The sequence below is a fragment of the Hyla sarda genome, chromosome 1 (assembly GCF_029499605.1).
Source record: "Hyla sarda isolate aHylSar1 chromosome 1, aHylSar1.hap1, whole genome shotgun sequence".
NCBI classification, from domain to species: domain Eukaryota; kingdom Metazoa; phylum Chordata; class Amphibia; order Anura; family Hylidae; genus Hyla; species Hyla sarda.
In genome coordinates this window covers 306,916,959-306,937,703 of record NC_079189.1, presented here as the reverse complement: position 1 = coordinate 306,937,703, position 20,745 = coordinate 306,916,959, and the positions used below count along the sequence as shown (strand labels likewise).

General features: G+C 43.6%; 1 protein-coding gene across 1 annotated transcript in view; it reads right to left on the bottom strand.

The window, feature by feature from the left end:
* Positions 1-20,745, bottom strand: part of YJEFN3 (YjeF N-terminal domain containing 3) — a 358,474-nt gene that overhangs the window by 243,922 nt on the left and 93,807 nt on the right. The window contains exon 2 of the mRNA XM_056518218.1: positions 9,697-9,805. Coding sequence (XP_056374193.1) covers positions 9,697-9,805 — 109 coding nt within the window. The remainder of the gene's footprint in view (positions 1-9,696; positions 9,806-20,745) is intronic.

The following is a 20,745-nucleotide window of genomic DNA, read 5'->3' as shown; positions in this document are numbered from 1 at the left end:
CCCTGGGCCGGAGGAGCAGTGACCGGAACACTGTGGGGGGCAGTACACAGACACACAGCCTCCAGCCATACACTCTACATGGCTGGAAGTTGTATGTCTGTGGGGGGAGCTGCCTACTATTGTGGGGGGGGGGAGCTGCCTACTATTGTGGGGGGGGAGCTGCCTACTATTTTGTGGGGGGGAGCTGCCTACTATTGTGGGGGGAGCTGTCTACTATTGTGGCGGGGAGCTGCCTACTATTGTAGGGGGGAGCTGCCTACTATTGTGGGGGGGGGGTGCTGCCTACTATTGTGGGGGGAAGCTGCCTACTATTGTGGGGGGGAGCTGCCGACTATTGTGGGAGGGGAGCTGCTGACCTAATGTGGGGGAGCTGCCTACTATTGTGGGGGAACTGCTGACCTAATATGTGGGAGCTGCTGACCTAATGTGGGGGAACTGCTGACCTAATGTGGGAGAGCTGCCTACTATTGTGGGGGAACATGCTGCCTACCTAATGAGGGGGAACTATACTGCCTACTTAATATGGGGGGGAACTACAAGGTACTGTACATCGCGGTAGGAGGGGTAGTCTTATACGGCAAGTATATCCCAAACTCTATATTTTAACTGTAAAAGTTGGGGGTCGTCTTATACGCCCAGTCGTCTTATACGCCGGCATATACGGTACTCAAAAAATTTAAATAAATTTTAATAAATTAAAATTAAATTAAAATTACATGAAAAATCTCTGTATTCTCTTAAATTTTTACACCAAATGGTCTCCCTGCTGCCACATCGATGCCAACAGTGCAGCAGCAGTGCACTGCAGCAGTGATTCTAATAGCAATGCCTGTAATCTGCATGTCATACTGAATAACGGTGTTATTTCACTAACACAGCACACTTCCTATGCGTGTTAGGACAAGGCAAAGTGCACTACACCCCTATTGAGGCTCCCTGTAGGCCAGAAATAGCCATTTTTTAAGGGATTTGCCGCAAATAAATTGAGCTGAATCAAATTTTTCAAAAGTTCGCTCATCTCTAGTGGTTTCCAATCACCCGATCTGGGGTGTCTTATTTGTTCAGGAGAGAAAAATGGAACTCCTTGGGTATCTAGAATAGTAGATCCAGAATCCTCTGGAAAAGGTGATATATTCCCATGGCTATCCTCTTGATCCTCACTTTCATAACAATCCTCCATATCAGAGGTATCTGAGTCTGAAGACGAAGATTCGTTGCTAAAATCTACAAAGAATCCGGCTTGTTCCTCTTTGAGGATTTAGGAGGTTGCTTGGTAATCACTTCCTCTGGGGCAGAGGGTCCCATGTGTGAGGTAAGGGATTGAGTAGCCTGACCATCAGGTTGAGAAGGGGGTCTAAGGAATATTTATACTTTCTCCTGTTTTATTAGAAGACTCCAATATAGGGTGTTTAACTGGAGAGTCATGTGTATCCACACAATGATGCCTCTTCCAGGTGGATTTTCCAGGTCTCTTACAGCGTACCTGTCATAGTGCAAAAAAAAAAAAAAGTGATATGTTACTCAGTACCTATTCCTGATTATGTGCATAATGTGTCTAGGACCTATATATCCAGAGAAAAAAGCATTTATTTGCTGCTGACTTACTTTTTCATCTTGCTGGCTGTGGGGGGAGTGTCAGTCTGTCTCCCTCACAGTGATGGCTCATCTGATCTGAGTCTCGGAGCGAGCCTGCTCAACCAGCCAATCACTCCACTCTACTCTGTAATCCTTTGTGTCTGTGCGTATATACATTCCTATAGAGGTTGGGGTATGTGCAGAGCATTGCACCCTTGTCTGTAGTACAGACTAGGGTGCAATGCTCTGCACATACCCCTCCATGTGTATAGCAGTGTGTGTATATACATTCTTATACAGGTGGAGGTATGTGCAGACTGCAGAGCTTTGCACCCTAGGGTCTGTGCCCCATGTGCTGAGGCCCTGGCTGGGAGGATTTCTGAGATGCAGTCACTTACAGACCCAGCCAGGGCAGGGACCGCAATAGAAGCAGTACAGGTACAGTCACGATCCTCCAGGGCCAGCTACATGTGTAAAATATGGTGATCGCAGAGTGAGGAGACATAGGAGGGGCACAGTTATGAGTTCAGACAGTTGAGGCTGCTGTGGGATTTTGCGGCTCTCGTGGGACCCGCAGGCATAGCGCCTGACCGCCCACAGCAGTCTTCTGACCGCCCGCATATTTTGGATTGACTCTTCCGCACCTCAGCAAGCGAGGTAAGGCCCCGCTCAATGCTCTACAGGGGCTAAATTACTAACTCACCTTGGTGCGTGTCCCGGAGGCAGCGGGGGAGGGGAGGGGGAGCCGTGAGTGTTTTCCACACTGCCTGTGTGTGCAGGCTCCCTTTGCTCGTTCACAGGCAGTGCGTGCCCGTGCATACACTCTACCTGATACTGCAGGGATCACCTATACTGGTTATCGGCCCGCTTTACGGCCGGTATCCAGTATGTTTCAAAATCTAGACTAGTCTGTCTGGCTAAAAGACAGGCGACCCCAAGTGGCGGCTATTTTGAGCTCTAATTTCGTGTGAAAAAAAATTAAATTTAACAGTTGCATATTACATAGTTACATAGTTAGTACGGTCGAAAAAAGACATATGTCCATCAAGTTCAACCAGGGAATTGAAGGGTAGGGGTGTGGCGCGATATTGGGGAAGGGATGGGATTTTATATTTCTTCATAAGCATTAATGTTATTTTGTTCAAGGAATGTATCTAATCCTGTTTTAAAGCTGTTAATTTTTCCTGCTGTGACCAGTTCCTGAGGTAGATTGTTCCATAAGTTCACAGTTCTCATGGTAAAGCCCCTTGAGACTAAACTTTTTCTTCTCCAGACGGAGGGAGTACCCCCCTCGTCCTTTGGGGGGGTTTAACCTGGAACAGTTTTTCTCCATATTTTTTGTATGGACCATTAATATACTTATATTATATATTGTGAAATGGCATATTATAATGAGTCCTGCAATATATGAAAAGTTTTCAACAATAACAGTGCCTCTTTAAGGCGTTTGTCCGTATGGGTAACTGAGTCATCTGCTGACCAAAATTGGTCAGAGGGTGTCGACGAATGAGGATGAGGAGTAATTATAAGACCAGAATGATTTTGAGACATAGTAATGGCTATTGTTCTGGAAAAATTATCCTGCATTGAAGACATTGCTCGTCTAGATTGCAAGTTGAATGGACCTGGACACTGACCTGTCCAACAACAAAGACGTGGTCTCAAATGGCTGGAGGTGCTCAACCCCAAATGCGGTTGTGCATTTATGCTGGGGGAGCAGATCCTCCCCTTGTGGTCTGTTGCTAGGGGTAATGCCCTGCATAAAAATGCATACAATGGGGGGATGCCTGCAGCAGACTACAAGTGCCACAAGAGGATCCTACACCAGATAGATGGTTTGGATATGTAACAACTAGAATAATACAGGAATTTAGGTGCAGTACTGTGGTAGATGTAAACAATGACATTGGCTAACCCTCAACATTGATGTTAAAATTGAGACATTAGAGCGTATATCCTTGTATGAAGGACAAACCTGAGCCCGCACACCAACTCCAAGGTTTCTCAAGTGGCACGGGACCTAACACTAACCTACCTGTGCGTGATAAGCAAAACCAGGGGCCAGTGGGCAATTGTGGCAGCGTAAGGCCGACTCACAGCCTCCTCCCAGGTTACCTCCAGTGTGGCTGGGCACACATACAATGGGAGGAGGGAGGCAGACTATAAGCCCCACCCAAGTTGGCTGATATGGTTGCTGGCCTCACAGGTGAACCTTAATGCTGCCTAGACAGTGTTCAAGGTGCATTAAATAAGGAGTTTACACACCTCCAAGTATAACATTTAAACACTGACCTGTCCACCAATTTTTGTATTGGAATAGAAGAGGCCCTGTCACCTGAGTGATATATAGCTATATAACCAATATGAATAATTAATTAATTTGACTGGAATAGGAATGGGAGAAATTGCTCCTATCTGGGAGGAAGTAACAGAAGAGAAGATAGGGACTGTGGTTATATTCAATCTGTGCTCTGTCCAGCGTCTGTGACAGGAAGGAGAGCCCGCGCTGAATAGCAATAGCTTCTATTGCACACAAAGTCTCGCAAGAGTTCGGGTAAAACTCCCGAACAAAATTGGGATAGATGGCAGAAGTCTGTATACTGTAAGAAACACTTCTAACATAAATACGGAATCAGTATAGGAAAAAACTATACGAGAAAGAATATGTAAGAGTGATGTAAGTGATTACAGGAATAGCAGAAATAAGAAAAATGGGAACAATAAATAAATATGATAAATAAAGTGTTATATTTTGAGGTAAATAAAGCAGTAATATGTATCTTTCTGATGAGCAATAAAAAAAGAGGAGGAGTCACTCAAGTTGGCAGTTTATATAGACTATGCTCGTTCCTGATTGGATACATCAGTTACTTATTTGCATACTGTTACCATGCAGATTTCAGTTTTTTTTTCTCTATATGTGTTCAATGATATACAGTCACGGCCGTAAATGCTAGCACGCCTAAAATTTTTCTAGAAAGTGAAGTTTTTCTCACAGAAAAGGATTGCAGTAACACATGTTTTTGCTATACACATGTTTATTCCCTTTGTGTGTATTGGAACTAACCCAAAAAAGGGAGGAAAAAAAGCTAATTGGACATAATGTTACACCAAGCTACAAAAATTGGCTGGACAAAATTATTGGCACTCTTAATTTGATATTTAGTTGCACACCCTTTGGAAAAAAAATAACTGAAATCAGTCGCTTCCTATAACCATCAATAAGCTTCTTGCACCTCTCAGCCGGATTTTGGACCACTCTTCCTTTGCAAATGCTCCAGGTCTCTCTTATTGGAAGGGCACCTTTTCCCAACAGCTATTTTAAGATCCCTCCACAGGTGTTCAATGTGATTTAGATCTGGACTCATTGCTGGCCACTTCAGAACTCTCCAGCGCTGTGTTGCCATCCATTTCTGGGTGCTTTTTGACGTATGTTTGAGCAAACTCAGCTTTCTGACACTGGGCTGTACAGTGCAACCCAAAATCCATTGGTAATCCTCAGATTTCATGATGCCTTGCACACATTCAAGGCACCCAGTTCCAGAGGCAGCAAAACAACCCCAAAACATCATTGAACCTCCACCATATAACAGTAGAATGATGTGCTTTACCAAAAAGTTCTATCTTGGTCTCATCTGTCCACAAGACGTTTTCCCAGAAGGATTTTGGCTTACTCAAGTTCATTTAGGCAAAATGTAGTCTTGCTTTTTTTATGTCTCTGTGTCAGCAGTGGAGTCCTCCTGGGTCTCCTGCCGTAGCGTTTCATTTCATTTAAATGTCGACAAATAGTTCGCACTGACACTGATGCTCCCTGAGCCTGCAGGACAGCTTGAATATCTTTGGAACTTGTTTGGGGCTGCTTATACAACATCCGGACTATCCTGCATTGACACCTTTCAGCAATTTTTCTCTTCCGTCCACGTCCAGGGAGATTAGCTACAGTGCCATGGGTTGCAAACTTCTTAATAATGTTGCGCTCTGTGGACAAAGGCAAATCTAGATCTCTGGAGAAGGACTTGTAACCTTGAGATTGTTGATATTTTTCCCAATTTTGGTTCTCAAGTCCTCAAACAGTTCTCTTCTCCTCCTTCTGTTGTCCATGCTTAGTGTGGCACACACAGATGCACACAGCAAAGACTAAGTTAATTTCTCTCCTTTTTATCTGCTTTCAGGTGTGATTTTTATATTGCCCACATCTGTTACTTGCCCCAGTTGAGTTTAAAGGAGCATCACATGCTTGAAACAATCTTATTTTTCCACAATTTTGAAAGGGTGCCAATAATTTTGTCCAGCCCATTTTTGGAGTTTGGTGTGACATTGCTTTTTTTCCTCCCTTTTTTGGTTTAGTTCCAATACACATGAAATAAGCATGTGTATAGCAAAACATGTGTTACTGCAATCCTTTTCTGTGAGAAATACTTCATTTTCCAGAAGAATTTCAGAGGTGCCAACATGTACGGCCATGACTGTATATTTAATGTTATTGCTATTTGAGCATTAAATAGAGATTAATGCAATGATAGGAGCCTCCCGTCTGATATAAAATTCATTATTATATCTGAGCATGCTCAAAAGAGGATCTTAACCAGGAAATTGCATTGCATGCAGGGGAAGAGTCTTTTCAAGCACATGTGCAGCCAGAATCTTTGAAGAGCACTGAAATTCTTGCATCTGCAGCTGCGCATCAGCCCGCTAGTGGACTAAAACATCATTTTAAAAAGTAGGTGCAAGGATTGATGAGATTCAGCAGCAAGACCCAGCGAAGAAGCAGCGGGAGTGACATCAGGTTTCTCCTGAAGCTCTGCCCGTGCACCAAGCCTGCTGCCCAAACCAGGAAGATAACAGGCCAACAGGACTTAGGAATGGGGACAGGTAAGAATGGTTGTGCACAGGTAACAGGTAACGGGGACAGGTAAGTATGGGCATGCACCCATGTATTAGGTAGTTGTGCTGGTTATTTTTTTTTTCCTGTGCATGGTTATCATGAGTGTCACTCTCACTACCTGCCTGTACCAACAGGTTAGTGCGGGTGAAACTGATGACAGTTTCTTTCAAAGGTTTGTCTTGTGACCACAGGCTGGATTCCTTGCTCCCCAACTGTGAAAATCCCACTTGGCAGAGCAGAGAATCTAGCCGGTGTACAGGAGACAATACAACCAGAAAAAAAATAGAAAAAGAGATTACAAAGTGGATAAAAAAAACTGAAAAAACAGACAGAAAAGGAAGAAAAAGGATGAAATAACTGAAGCAAACAGATGCAGAAGTATGTAAGTTGTCCGTTATAATAACCGACAACCTGCATCCATTAACAGTAGTAATATACGAAACATATCATATGGAGCACTCACCCAGTCACTTCTTTACTGGCAGTCACCGAATGCTGTCATCTTCGGATAGGAGCGGGGAGGCGATCGATGTTACCGGGGGGAGTTCTGACGATGGCCACAGACCGTATCACGCCACTTGGAGCTACGTCAGGCCGCTCTGATGTCATCACGTGATAACGATAGAGCGGCCTGACGAAGCTCCAAGTGGCATGATACAGTCTGTGGCCAGCGTCAGAACTCCTCCCGGTAACATAGATCACCTCCCCGCTCCTATCCGAAGATGACAGCATTCGGTGACTGCCAGTAAAGAAGTGACTGGGTGAGTGCTCCATATGATATGTTTCTTATATTACTACTGGCAATGGACTATATTTTCCACGCAGAGCACCACTGATAGTCCTTAAGAATGAAGTGATTAATGCATCCTATGTGTTTGGAAGCTCAGCATTAAAGGGGTACTCCGGTGGAAAAACAATTTTTTTTTCTTTTTAAATCAACTGGTGCCAGAAAGTTAAACATATTTGTAAATTACTTCTATTAAAAAATCTTAATACTTCCAGTACCTATTAGCTGCTGAATGCTACAGAGGAAATTCCTTTCTTTTTGGAACACTGATGACATCACAACCACAGTGCTCTCTGCTGACATCTCTGTCCATTTTAGCAACCGTGCATAGCAGATGTATGCTGAGGGCAGCATGGTGGCTTAGTGGTTAGCACTGCTGCCTAGCAGTGCTGGGGACTTGGGTTCAAATCCCACTAAGGACAACAACAAATAAAGACTTATTATCATTATTATAATAACATCAGCAGAGAGCAGTGTGTTCATGATGTCATCAGAGAGCATTCCAAAAAGAAAATAATTTCCTCTGTAGTATTCAGCAGCTAATAAATATAGGAAGGATTAAGATTTTTTAATAGAAGTAATTTACAAATATGTTTAACTTTCTGGCACCAGTTGATTTAAAAAAAGAAAGAAGAAAATTCGTTTTTCCACCGGAGTAGTGCCGGTGTGTGTTTTTCTCTTGACTACATCCATTTTATTCAGATATTTCACCCATTTAATGTATGCTGCATTAATCAACATGAACAGACCCAAAACGAGATGGAAGACAATGTATTTGGGAACCTAAAAGTATCAAAATGGATCCTGTTTACTTTTGTGGGACTTACAATGATGAAATAGTGCAAGATAAACTATGGCCCCATGAATTTTGTTTTTTGTTTTTTATCATTAAAGGGGTACTCCACTGGAAAATATATATAATTTTTTTTTATTTAAATCAACTGGTGCCAGAAAGTTAAACAGATTTGTAAATCTCTTCTTTTAAAAAATCTTAACCCTTCCAGTACTTATCAGCTGCTATATACTCACACAGGAAGTTCTTTTCTTTTTTAATTTCCTTTCTGTCTGACCACAGTGCTCTCTGCTGACACCTCTGTCCATTTTAGGAACTGGCCAGAGTAAGTGCAAATCCCCATAGGAAATTGCTGGAAGGGGTAAGATTTTAGATAGAAGTCATTTTCAAATCTGTTTAACTTTCCCTTAAAAAAAAAGTTTTCCAGTGGATTACCCCTTTAAGGTCAAATGGGAAATTAATGATGAAAATTGACTTAAAACAAATGAATTTGAATTAAACTGAGTTAAGAAATTACAACCTGGTGTGAACTTGTTACAAGTTTGTTTTTTATTTTTTAAATAAAATTAGATAATTTTCACAAAATAAACTGAAGACAGCATAGCTATAAGAAATGCTTTTAGAAGAATAGGCTTAGATGTATACCCTCATCAGTATACTGTGCCTGGATATTATCATGAAAGCTGTACCCCTAGATCATCCTTGCCCTTAAATTTTCCTAGCTACAAGAATTGATTCTTATACACATGGTAGCAAATGTCATGTTCTTACTAAATAATAACACTATACAAATGTCAAATAATACCTCCATGACATGACTACATATATCTACCACAAAGACCAATATAATGAATGAGATAACGCCATTAAGGCCATGGCACACTAGGAGGCTCAAAGTGAATTCAAGCTGTGTTTGTTTTAATTTACCAATGCAGAATGTTGGCAAACAAGTAGCCTTTGTCAAGCATAATCTAAGGGAACAGTGAACTTCCATATATATGCAACAAATACAATTCATGGGACAATACACAAGTGCACAGCATCTGAGATAATTAGAATTACACACATATAAGCATCTTATTTGATGGTTTAAGACAAACCCCACATAGTTTCATATCTTTGAAAAGGTCATTTATACATAATTGTACAAGATCTCTAAAGTGCCTTATGCCTATATAAATATGTGTTGTTAGATTCAGACTATCATATGTGATGGTAATGGCCCTGTTGATGGACCCTTAGGGTGCGTTCACACTACGGAATGGATCTCCGCGAGACCTGTTCACACTGTGGAATTTCAGCGGCGGAACATGTTCATTCTTTGCGCGGATTTCGCAAGCACTGCATAGCCGTCAATGGTGACGGCTCAGTGCCCCGCGGCCCTAGTGCCGAAGCAACACCGGCGGCGGCCGCCAGGCGGAATCTCCGCTCGCAGGAATTTAGCGAGCGGAGATTCCACAGTGTGAACGCATCCTTAGTGTCCTTGCCTACACAAGGATTACATAGATGGCCATTCATTCAGCCTAGGTTTCCTTTGGTATCTAAAGGTTATTATTAGTACATAAAGAAATTGTGTCTTTGTGCCCCCTTGCTATTCTAATATACTGTATACAGGGCACTAACTATATATGATAAAATCACTCTCACAATACAGACCTTGGTTACTGCCACTGCACAGCTGTGTCCTAATATCTCAATAAGTTGTTGCTTCCCGAAGCGGTAATCTTCCAGTAATTCTGTTTCTAAGGCTTCAGCTTCCTGTTTACTGAAGAGAAAAGACATAATAATTGAGATTCTAAATGCAGAAGCTATTTTTGGTTTCCGTCATTAAAACAACACCCAAAGTAGATCAGGCCATAAAACTTTAGATTTTCTTCCCTTTGGCTATCCCATAAAACCTCTACATTTTACTACAAAGGAGCATTATACATCCATATCTATGTAAACCAGTTTGTTGCAAACCAGTTAGACAAAGGAAGGAAGAAGTAAAGCGTTCTTTGCTGCCTGCTTCTATAAACACAGGAATCCTTGAAATTATATATAGATGGATATAAATAGTAGGGCCGTAATGTATTTCATAGAAATACATTGTATCATCTGTTTTTCCATTTTCTAGCCAGTGGTGGGGGAAAAAAAACATTGTTTAGGTATTAAAACAATTATTTGCATTGCTAAATTTACAGTATTGTTATATAAAAGTCTTCAGAGTAAAATACATGCTCAAAACCCATCTGGCCTAGTTGCGACAGTCAAAGGTTGCTGGATTCTGAAAATAGCTAATCTGGCTGTTTTGTATTGTTTGAGAAAATCCCATAGAAGTAATTGGGAATTGTGGAAACTTGCAAATTGCAGTGTTCTTGTCACATATGGGCAGGGAACAGTGAAACCCTAACTCATCCACAGCCACTGTCCCACCTATTGCCTATCCGCCCTAAGTGATAGATCGACAATCACAATGACAACCCCTCCCTGCTAAGTGCCGGGGCAGCATTGTCAAAATAATAAAATACAAAAACAGTAGTTGGGAAACAGCTGGAGGCACACAAACTAACAGAGATACACTAAGACACACACACACACGGTAAAATCAATGTCAGTCTAGCCGAGGTTGGTACCAGGAAATAGTGGAGTACAGGAATGCAGAACAAGAGTAGAGTAATGGGAAAAGCCAAATATCAATTAACAAGCAGGTATCCACTAAGCAGGAGATGTCAGCTAAGGTATGACCTTTCACAGACAATGAACTGATCACTGCTCCTAGCCTATATAGGCAGGTGATCAGGGATACACCTTCCTGATAGGTAGTAGAGTTGAGAACTACACCCAGATGACACAGTTGAGCTCCAAGCAGTTCCAGCCAAACTAGAGTAATTTAACTCTTCGTGTTCAGCCAGAGCCAGACGTTACAGCTCATATATAAGAACATTACACAAACAACCATCTTATTTCAACAGAAAGTGTGTTATGCATAATTTTACCAGCGACGGCACTCTGGTGGAATTCAACAGTTATTGACAAGTTTTCCCACAGATTACAGTTCATCACTAAGGCATGAACAACCTGTAAACAGTTTATCATCATAGGGCTCTTCTAACAAAATGAGAGTGTCCTGAGAAGAGAATTTCTGGTGTTTTTTTCCAATATTTCTTTTTACCATCTATTTAAAAATGTTCCAGAAATCTTGCAGTCTCCATTCTGGCCACTAGGCCTAAAATTAAGCAGAGAATTCCTGTTATGTACAGATTACTTTTTTAGCAATACTTTTTTTTAACAGAACAGGCAGAAGTATGGTTAAAAGTAACACCCGTAGACAGGTAATACCGGATCCACCACTATTAACAACAGAGCTAAGCCTCCCCTCCCTGTATAATGACCTCAGAAAAGGTGAAAGAGAATGGCCAATAATGTTTCCAGTTCATATGAATGGGACAGCTGTTTATTTTTGTCTGTGTCCATGGATCCTGCTGTAAAACATATCTCTAAATGCAAACAACTCAAGCAAGATGGCAGCCCGCATAATAATGTACAAAATAGAAGAAAATACCAACATAAAATAGAAACAGAGGAAAAAAAATTATGTTTCAGTATCTGTCTCAAATCAGTAAATAACATTTAGGTGATACATTCTCTTTAACAAAATAATACTACAGAAACCTGTGTGTCCTATTCTAGCTAGAAATGGGAACAATTGATAAAATAAAACACCCATTACAATAACCAGTGAGGAAATGTATTCACGATGTTAAGTGCATGGGATGTGTGTGTATACCGTGTATATATATATGTATATATATATATATATATATACATATATATATATATACAATCCAAATTAAAGCAGCACCTCCCGAAAACAATGTGGTCGGGTGCACGCCCTAGAACCTCGGTGCTCCGGTCCGTAATAGGTATAGATCAATGCAGGCAGCACACAGGTGTGCTGCCTGCATTGAGATATATATATATATATATATATATATATATATATATATATATACTCTGGTATAATAGTTCCTTTGACTGAGATCTGTTTCTTTTCTTTTACCAAACATATAAAGAGACACAGATTTCATACACTTTGTTAAGGGATCCTACAAATAAAAACTCAACAAGCAGATCCTCGCTGGTGATTGGCAGAAGAATTAGATATATGAGACCACACACCATATGCCTCAACTTTACCTTGTTGACCATTGTAACTGGGCATCAGAATAGTTTTTAATTTATTTTTGTTTTGCCTGAAAATTTGCCATTGCCATCGAAAAGTTTTGTTTGAGCTAGTTACAATTATTCGTTTCAAATGAAACATCCCCCTCCAGTGGCAAGGAAGAGAAACAGCATACAAAATCCCAAACCACATTTTATTAGGAGGGAAATGATTAAAAACATATAAGGATAATAATGATAATAATTGCACAGATGTATGAGCTGATCTCCTAAAAGACCTTAACCCTTACACATAATTCTGAGCTAGGATTGCCCTATCTAGCACAAATAGTTTGGCACTATCCCTACTACCTACCATTAACTATCCAAGGCTGTGACCTTCCTCCTAAATGGCTGTACAGCAGTGGTCGGGCCATATGTTGTGCTCTGGAAAATATATCTGGGTAATGAGATACTGTTCTGCATTGTGGCACTAGGTCTTGCTAACTGTGAACAGTGAGGATAGTGCCCCCTAAGTGTCTAATGTGGCACTAGATGGCTAACGCAGACCATGCATGCGATGGTTCACAGCTTGAACTAATTGTCCATTCCCATTTTGCTTGCTGGAGCAATGAGAGAATTGCTGACATTGCCAATAACTATCACCAGTTATAGAATTGTGTCAGTAGTACTGACCAAGGCCTGGAGAACAACAAATATATTTTACCCATTATATGGTGGGGTATTGCCTTATATTCCTGAATGTTACCGTCCCATGTGTGGAGGAACTGTGTTTAGAGGAGATGCCATGTTTGGTGTATAAAGGGCACCCTGCAGCCTATATATTTTGCTTATAGGAACCTGTCATCATATTTCAACCTATATAACTGGTGGCAACACATTATAAAGGATAATTTAAGGTTTCTGGCTGCAGGCAAATTATTTTAAATTTTCTACCTCTTTCCACAGAATATCAACTGCAAACATATCTATTTTAACTCCAGAGCTCGGCTACTGTTTCATTCACTCTCTATGAGAATTCCAAACATAGCCAAGTACCTCTCCTTCTTGCCTGATCCACTTCTAACGTTAGTTGAAAAAAATTATATAGCTTCTTTCTAATCCCGGAATGTTGTCACATGGTTGCTGTGGCATGTAAATAAAACGCTGCGTCATATGCTGTGTCCAGTGGCCACATGATTTTGCCAGTAAATTGCGGGTAAATTGAGCAGTCATTGGTGATCACTAAAGATGAGCAAATGAAAGCTGACGAACCCGAATTCATTACGAATTTCATGATATATTCGATTCGCAACTAATGCAAATATCGCTGCGATTTTATCGCGCAAACAACTTCATTAAACTCCATTTACTGCAGTCCTGGCTAAAATGGGGGATCCACATGTCAGAACATGGGGCAAGGAACGCTGGGAAGGAGGGAAGGAAAGTAGGCGGGATGGCCCTGAAACACATGCAGGATGCAGCCTATCAGCAGCCAGTCACCCCTGTGATGTTACAGCCCTATATATTCGCAGCAATTTTGCGGCTCGTCATATCATTCGTTACACTGCATACAGATAGGATTGAAATAGCTGTGTGTGTGTTACACAGAAAAGCTAATTCCAGCAGCGTTCTGGTGGACAGAGAGTAGTGTATTTTTTTCACTGAAAAGGATTTTTACTGCAGCCATTAACCTCCCAGTCACTTTCTTCAGCATTGTGTTACAGAGAGGGGCAGATAGCTGTGTTTTGCCTCATACATTTCAACAAGCTGCCTCAACTTCATAAACCTTAGCAGAGGAGGCAGGAATAATTTTTCAGCGCAATTCTGTGTCTTTGTTCCACAACAAATCATCTGCTGGTTATACTAGTCTGTAGATGGTATAATACCCAGCAGTCCATTCCTAATAGTCTTTGACAGAGTGCAATTTTGTGTTTAGTACACAGCTTTTTTGTGCTGCAGCACTGTTGTGTTCTGCTGGTGTTGTGCAAAAAGACGTGTTTTTTTAAGCGTACTGTACCGCATTTTTCTGCCCTCGTCAGTGCATACCGCATACCTACATCTAAGTAGTGTACTATTTTGTACCTGTTAATCTGTCAAGGATCTAAATACTGTGAAAGTCCAGGCAAAAGTAATCACTGGCTATTGTTTTACTAAAATTAGTTTTTTTAAGCGTACTGTAACACATTTTTCTGCCCTCATAAGGGCATACCACATACCTACATCTAAGTGGTGTACTATCTTGTACCTGTTAATCTGTCAAGGGCCTAGATACTGTGAAAGTCCAGGCAAAAGTACTCACCATCTGGTGGTGTGCTCAAATACTTTTTTAAAGTGTACTGTAGTGCATTTTTCTGCCCTCATAAGTGCATACCACATACATACATCTAAGTATTGTACTATTTTGTACCTGTTAATCTGTCAAGGGCCTAGATACTGTGAAAGGACAGCCAAAACTATACACCTGCTGCTGTTCTAGACAAATACTGTTTTATGCATAGTGAAGCGTATTGTACTCCCCTCATATATGCACTAAGTATGTCACATAGAAAAGTGCCAGGACGTGCACAGAGGAGTGGCAAAGGCCTAAATTCATCAGGAAGAGGTCACAATAGACTAGGAGCGAGTGGCAGCAGGAGTCCCGGTATCAGCTAGTGGTCGTGTCTCGACCAGCAACCCATCTGCCATCATCGATTGGTTAACACGGTCATCCACTTCATCAAAAGTGACATCTGATACCCCTAGTCAACAGTCGGTGGGTACCTCAGACACAACCCTCAGTTGGCATGGCCCGGCAGTAGTCCCTGTCCTCCCATTGCCTTTGTCCTATGCTGTTCCCTCTCCTAGAGAAGTATCTTATGCTGTGGGTTCAGCTCCACAATTCACTGAGGACGATCTAATAGAGGACAGTCAGCAGCTACTGCCCAGCCAACAAGTGGAGGAGACATCCGTTGCTTCCTCCCCTAGGCGGGCAAGTAGTGATGAGGAGAGTGACGTGGGAGACGGTGTTTCCAGGGTTCAGGGTCCTGAAGCAGACACTGTTGAGGAACCTGAGGAGGACATCAGTGACGTGCAGACACTTGTTAATGATGATAAAGCCGATCGCTATTGGGAGCCGGGTGCAGAAGAGGCTTCCTCATCATCAGGAGAAGAGAGTCGCAGGTTTCCGGTGAGGCAGCAGCTGAGCCAGCAAGGTGGTAACATGGTTGGCAGTCAGCATGGTGGCAGAAGGGGAAATTCTGGAGCCAAACGTGCCCGTAGGAGACCACCTGCTTCATGGCAGCCTACCTTCCCAGGAGGTAGTGCAACAGGGGTTCCAAGAGATGGGAAAATCAGCTACTTGGCGGTGTGACAGTTTTTCATCAAGCATCCGGAGGAGGCCACGTGCAAAATATGTCGGTAGAAGGTGAAGCGTGGCCAGGGTCCCAATGTTGGCACCACGGCCCTGCGTCAACATATGCTTTGCAATTATAAAGCTGCCTGGGAGAACTGTGGCTCCGATGTAGTGGTCCAGCCTGCTGCATCACCCAGTGGCTTTCCGCTCCCTCTTTCAGCCAGCCAACACTCCACTACCTCAGCCGAAGGGAGCTGTGTGTCATACCCTCCTTCTGTCGCTCCAGATGCTCCTGCTTCTCCTACTTTGAATCATTAAGCCAAAAATCCATCACCGAAGTCATGTCCAAGAGACAACAGTATGCACCCACTCATGCAATGGCACAGAAGCTGAATGTGCTCCTGTTCAAGTTGCTGGTGCTGCAATCCTCCCTTTTCAAGTGGTGGACTCTGCACCTTTCAGAGAACTGATGGCTTGTGCCGAGCCAAGGTGGAGAGTGCCAAGCCGTCATTTCTTTGCGAAGAAGGCAGTACCAGCCCTGCAAAATTTTGTGGAACAGAAGGTAGTCCAGTCCTTGAGCCTGTCGGTGTGTACCAAAGTGCCCTGTAGTGCCAAAGTCTGGAGCTGTAACTATGGTCAGGGACAATACATGTCCTTTACGGCTCACTCAGTGAATGTGGTTCCTGCACAGCCACAAAACCTACTTGGACAGGTCCCGCCGCTTCCTCCTCAATGCTCTCAGGCCGTTGGTCCTGTGACAGTGTGCGACTCCGCCTCCTCATCCTCCACCATGTCCTTAGCCTCCACTACCCAAACAAGTCTTAGTGGCCCTTCAGCATATCATGTGTGCAGGGCACGGCGATGTCATGCTGTTCTTCACATGGTTTGCCTTGGCGAACGGAGTCACACATGGGAGGAACTGTCAAAAGTCATTCGTAAAGATATGGAAGCGTGGCTTACTCCATGAAAACTGGAAATGGGGACCATGGTGACTGACAACGGGAAGAGCATCTTGCATGCGCTGCGACTGGGAAGACTGAGCCATGCGCCCTGCATAGCACATGTGTTCAATCTGGTTGTGAAGCAGTTCCTGAAATGTTCCCCCCATTTGCAAGACATCCTAACAATGGGAAGGAAACTTTGCATGCACTTCAGCCACTTGTACACCGCAAAGCACACCCCCCTTGAGCTGCAGCGTCCTAACGGTATCCCCCAACACAGTCTGATTTGTGACTTCCCACACATTGGAATTCCACCCTCCATATGTTGGACCGACTGTACGAACAGAGAAAAGCCATCATCCATTTCTTGATGATCCAAGAGGATAGGGATACTCCCCTGTGTAATTTCAAAATGAACCAGTGACAGCTCATACGTGACACCTGCCGTTTGCTCAGGCCCTTTGAGGAAGCCACATTATTAGTAAGTCGCCAGGATTACGGGATGAATGACATCATTCCACTGCTTTATTTCTTACAACAAGTGTTGGAAACGATGGCACTGGAGACTTGTCGCCTACATCTCACTGCCACATGAGCCCTGTGGGGGCTGAACTGGAGAAGGAGGAGAAGGGGAGGGGCACAGTGGAGCACAGTTTAGGTTTCGCCAAATGGGCGTTTTTTCTAGTAATCTGACAGGAGAGAAGGAGCAGGAGCAACCAGAGGAGCGAGAGCAGGGGTCGGCAACCCCTGGCAGACATTCCACTCATGGCACGCAGGGTGCTTTTGAGTGGCACGCGGGACTGGCTCCGGTCGGAGAGGCGCTCGCTCTACAAATGGAGATCCAGGACACTTGTCCTGGATCCCCAGGTGAGCGAGCACCACTTTAAGCTGTGTGCGCACACGCACAGTTAAAGCTTCCTCACAGTGTGAGCTGCAGGACCAGTGACCTCTGCCCGCACACAGCGCAGGCGCAGATGACGTCACTCATCGGCGCCTGCACTGTAGTTGAAGAAGAACACAGCTAGCTTGTGCTGCCCAGGAGATCCCTGCCTGCGATATGGGTAAAAAAAAATGTTTTCCGTTAAATCGTCCTGGAATCTGCAGAGCAGGGGAGGGAAGGTGACTGGAGTGGGGAGGGGGGGGTGCAAGTGATGATGGGGGGTGCAAGTGATGATGGGGGTTGAAATTGAAGATGGGTGGGTTGCAAGTGATGATGGGGGTTGCAAGTGATGATGGGGGTGCAAGTGATGATGGGAGGTGCAAGTGATCATGGGTGGGTGCAAGTGAAGATGGGGATGCAAGTGATGATGGGAGGTGCAAGTGATAATGGGGGGATGCAAGTGATGATGGGAGGTGCAAGTGATGATGGGGAGTGCAAGTGATGATGGGAGGTGCAAGTGATGATGGGGGGTGCAAGTGATAATGGGGGGTGCAAGAGATGATGGGAGGTGCAAGTGATGATGGGGTGCAAGTGACGGGGTGAAGGGGGTGCAAGTGACAGGAGGGGGAGGGGGTGCTGGTGACGGGGAGGGAGGGTGCAGGGGAGGGGGTGACGGGGAGGGGGATGCAGGTGACGGGGAGGGGGATGATTTTGGATGTGAAGGAGCTCTGGCTACTTCCCTACCTGGCTACCTACACAATTACCTGCCTGGCTACCTACCGTACTAATTTCCTGGCTACATACCCACCTACTTAGCCACCTGGCTACCTACCTACATAGTTACCTACCTACATAGCTACTTACCTACTGTTACGCCGAGCGCTCCGGGTCCCTGCTCCTCCCCGGAGCGCTCGCGGCGTCTCTCTCTCTGCAGCGCCCCGGTCAGACCCGCTGACCGGGAGCGCTGCACTGACATTGCCGGCGGGGATGCGATTCACATAGCGGGACGCGCCCGCTCGCGAATCGCATCCCAAGTCACTTACCCGTCCCGGTCCCCGGCTGTCATGTTCTGGCGCGCGCGGCTCCGCTCTCATCAGAGAGCACTTAGACAGAAAAGAACAACTCAACTTCAGCAGCTCATAAGTACTAAAAGGATTAAAAAAAAATTATAGAAGTAATTTACAAATCTGTTTAACCCCTTAAGGACGCAGCCCTTTTTCACCTTAAGGACTGAGCCCTTTTTCGCAATTATGACCACCGTCACTTTACAAATTAATAACGCGAAAACACTTTTACCGAATATTCTGATTCTGAGATAGTTTTTTCGTGACATATTCTACTTTATTTTGGTGGTAAATTTTCGGCGTTAATTGCATCCTTTTTTGGTGAAAAATCCCAAAATTTCATGAAAATGTAGAAAATTTTGCATTTTTCTAACTTTGAAGCTCTCTAATTGTAAGGAAAATGGATATTCCAAATACATTTTATTTTTCTTCACAAACACAATATGTCCACTTTATGTTGGCATCATAAAATGGACATACTTTTGCTTTTTGAAAAAATTAGAGGGCTTCAAAATAGAGCAGCAATTTTCAAAAATTTCATGAAAATTTATAAATCTGAAGGGACAGATGTTACAGAACTACAACTCCCAGCATGCCTGGGCAGTCGAGGAATGCTGAGAGTTGTAGTTTGGCAACATCTGGAGGGCTACTGTTTGGGCACCACTGTAACAGTGGTAGATGTTGCAAAACTACAACTCCCAGCACGCCCAGACAGCCTTTGGCTCTCTGGGCATGCTGGGAGTTGCAGTTTGGCCCCCCTAGTGGTTGCCACAGTAAAGATCGATTTACTTTCACTTTTGATTCCCCCCCCCCCCCCCACTGTCGATTCCCCACCTGATCAGGATCCTGCAGGCTCCAACGAAGATCCCAGGTCCCCAGGCATCTTCTCCTGCAGGTACGGCATCCATCTTCTTTCCAGAGCCCCTCGACATCCAGGGGCGGGCAGTACGGGGGGTTGCCATGGCAACCCCCTGTCCTGCGCTGCCATTGGTCAGAACTCCGTTCTGAGTAATGGCAGGGGATAGGAGTAGATCGCAGCTTTGCGACCTCACTCCTATCCTTTAGGCTGATCGGGGCTGTTGCTGACAACTCCGATCAGCCCTATTTTCCGGGTGATCGGGTCACCAGAGACCCGATCAGCCCGGAATTGGAGAAAATCGCATGTCTGAATTGACATGCGATTTTCTCCGATCGCCGACATGGGGGGATCTCAGGACCCCCCTGGGCGATGTGCCAGGGTGCCTGCTGAATGATTTCAGCAGGCATCCGGCTCTGGTCCCCAACCGGCTAGCGGTGGGGACCGGATTTCCCACGGGCGTATGGATACGCCCTCGGTCCTTAAGGACTCCGAATGCAGGGCGTATCCATACGCCCTGTGTCCTGAAGAGGTTAACTTTCTGGAGCCAGTTGATATATATAAAAAAAAAAACTTTAATGCTAAACCTGAAGCTTCCTTACATACTATCTTAATTTTTTTGTATTTATTTATGGTTATTCATACAACCAGACATAGAGTGTGTTTGCACAATATGCCAAGCCAAGACAATGAATACATTTATTGGTTGGTTCATTGGTTTACATTTGGAATAAACAGATTAAATACTGATCCAATGCAAAAGACATTACCAGGCATTAGCAGCTGTAAACATATCTTAATAATGTAATTACTATTGCATGCAATTTTCTTCTGCTTCACAGTCGTGGCTCTTCAATGTATTACTACTGATCTTATAGAAAATACCCTCAGCATATAGTTACTGAACAACCATGTAATTCCTAGCTGCTATGGCAAAATTTTGTTTGACTGGCAACAACAGGTTTTATCTCCATGGTGAGAATACTGAGAAGCAAGGGTTATTGCAGAATTATTGAAAGTCAGTTGTTATTCTAATTATATTATCTGGCATCCCCGAGAAGGATTGTCTTCATTTTATACAAATCAATGAACAGAGGCCATGCTGCCTTATTGGGTAATTTTTACCAAATGACTGTGATTTGCTATGTAAGGTTAACATTATGCCAGCTGTCAGTACTTTGGCATTGGTTCATGTTATTTTCCAACAGATATATATATATGCATGAGAACACATGCCACATACACATCCTCACACACCATGCACACTGTGAGGGAAATGTATCAATGTTGGTGTGGGTAGAAGTTTTTTGTAGATCGTTTTGGTTGGTCTAAATTTGGTGCAATTGCACCAAATTTACCATACTCGTGCAAGGCACATGATACATTTTGTGCAAAGTTCTAAATCTCCACACAGTTCTATTTGTACACCAGAGCTGCACCTCACAGAAAAAGTAGACACAGGGATTTTGTTCTATTGTTTTGAGGCC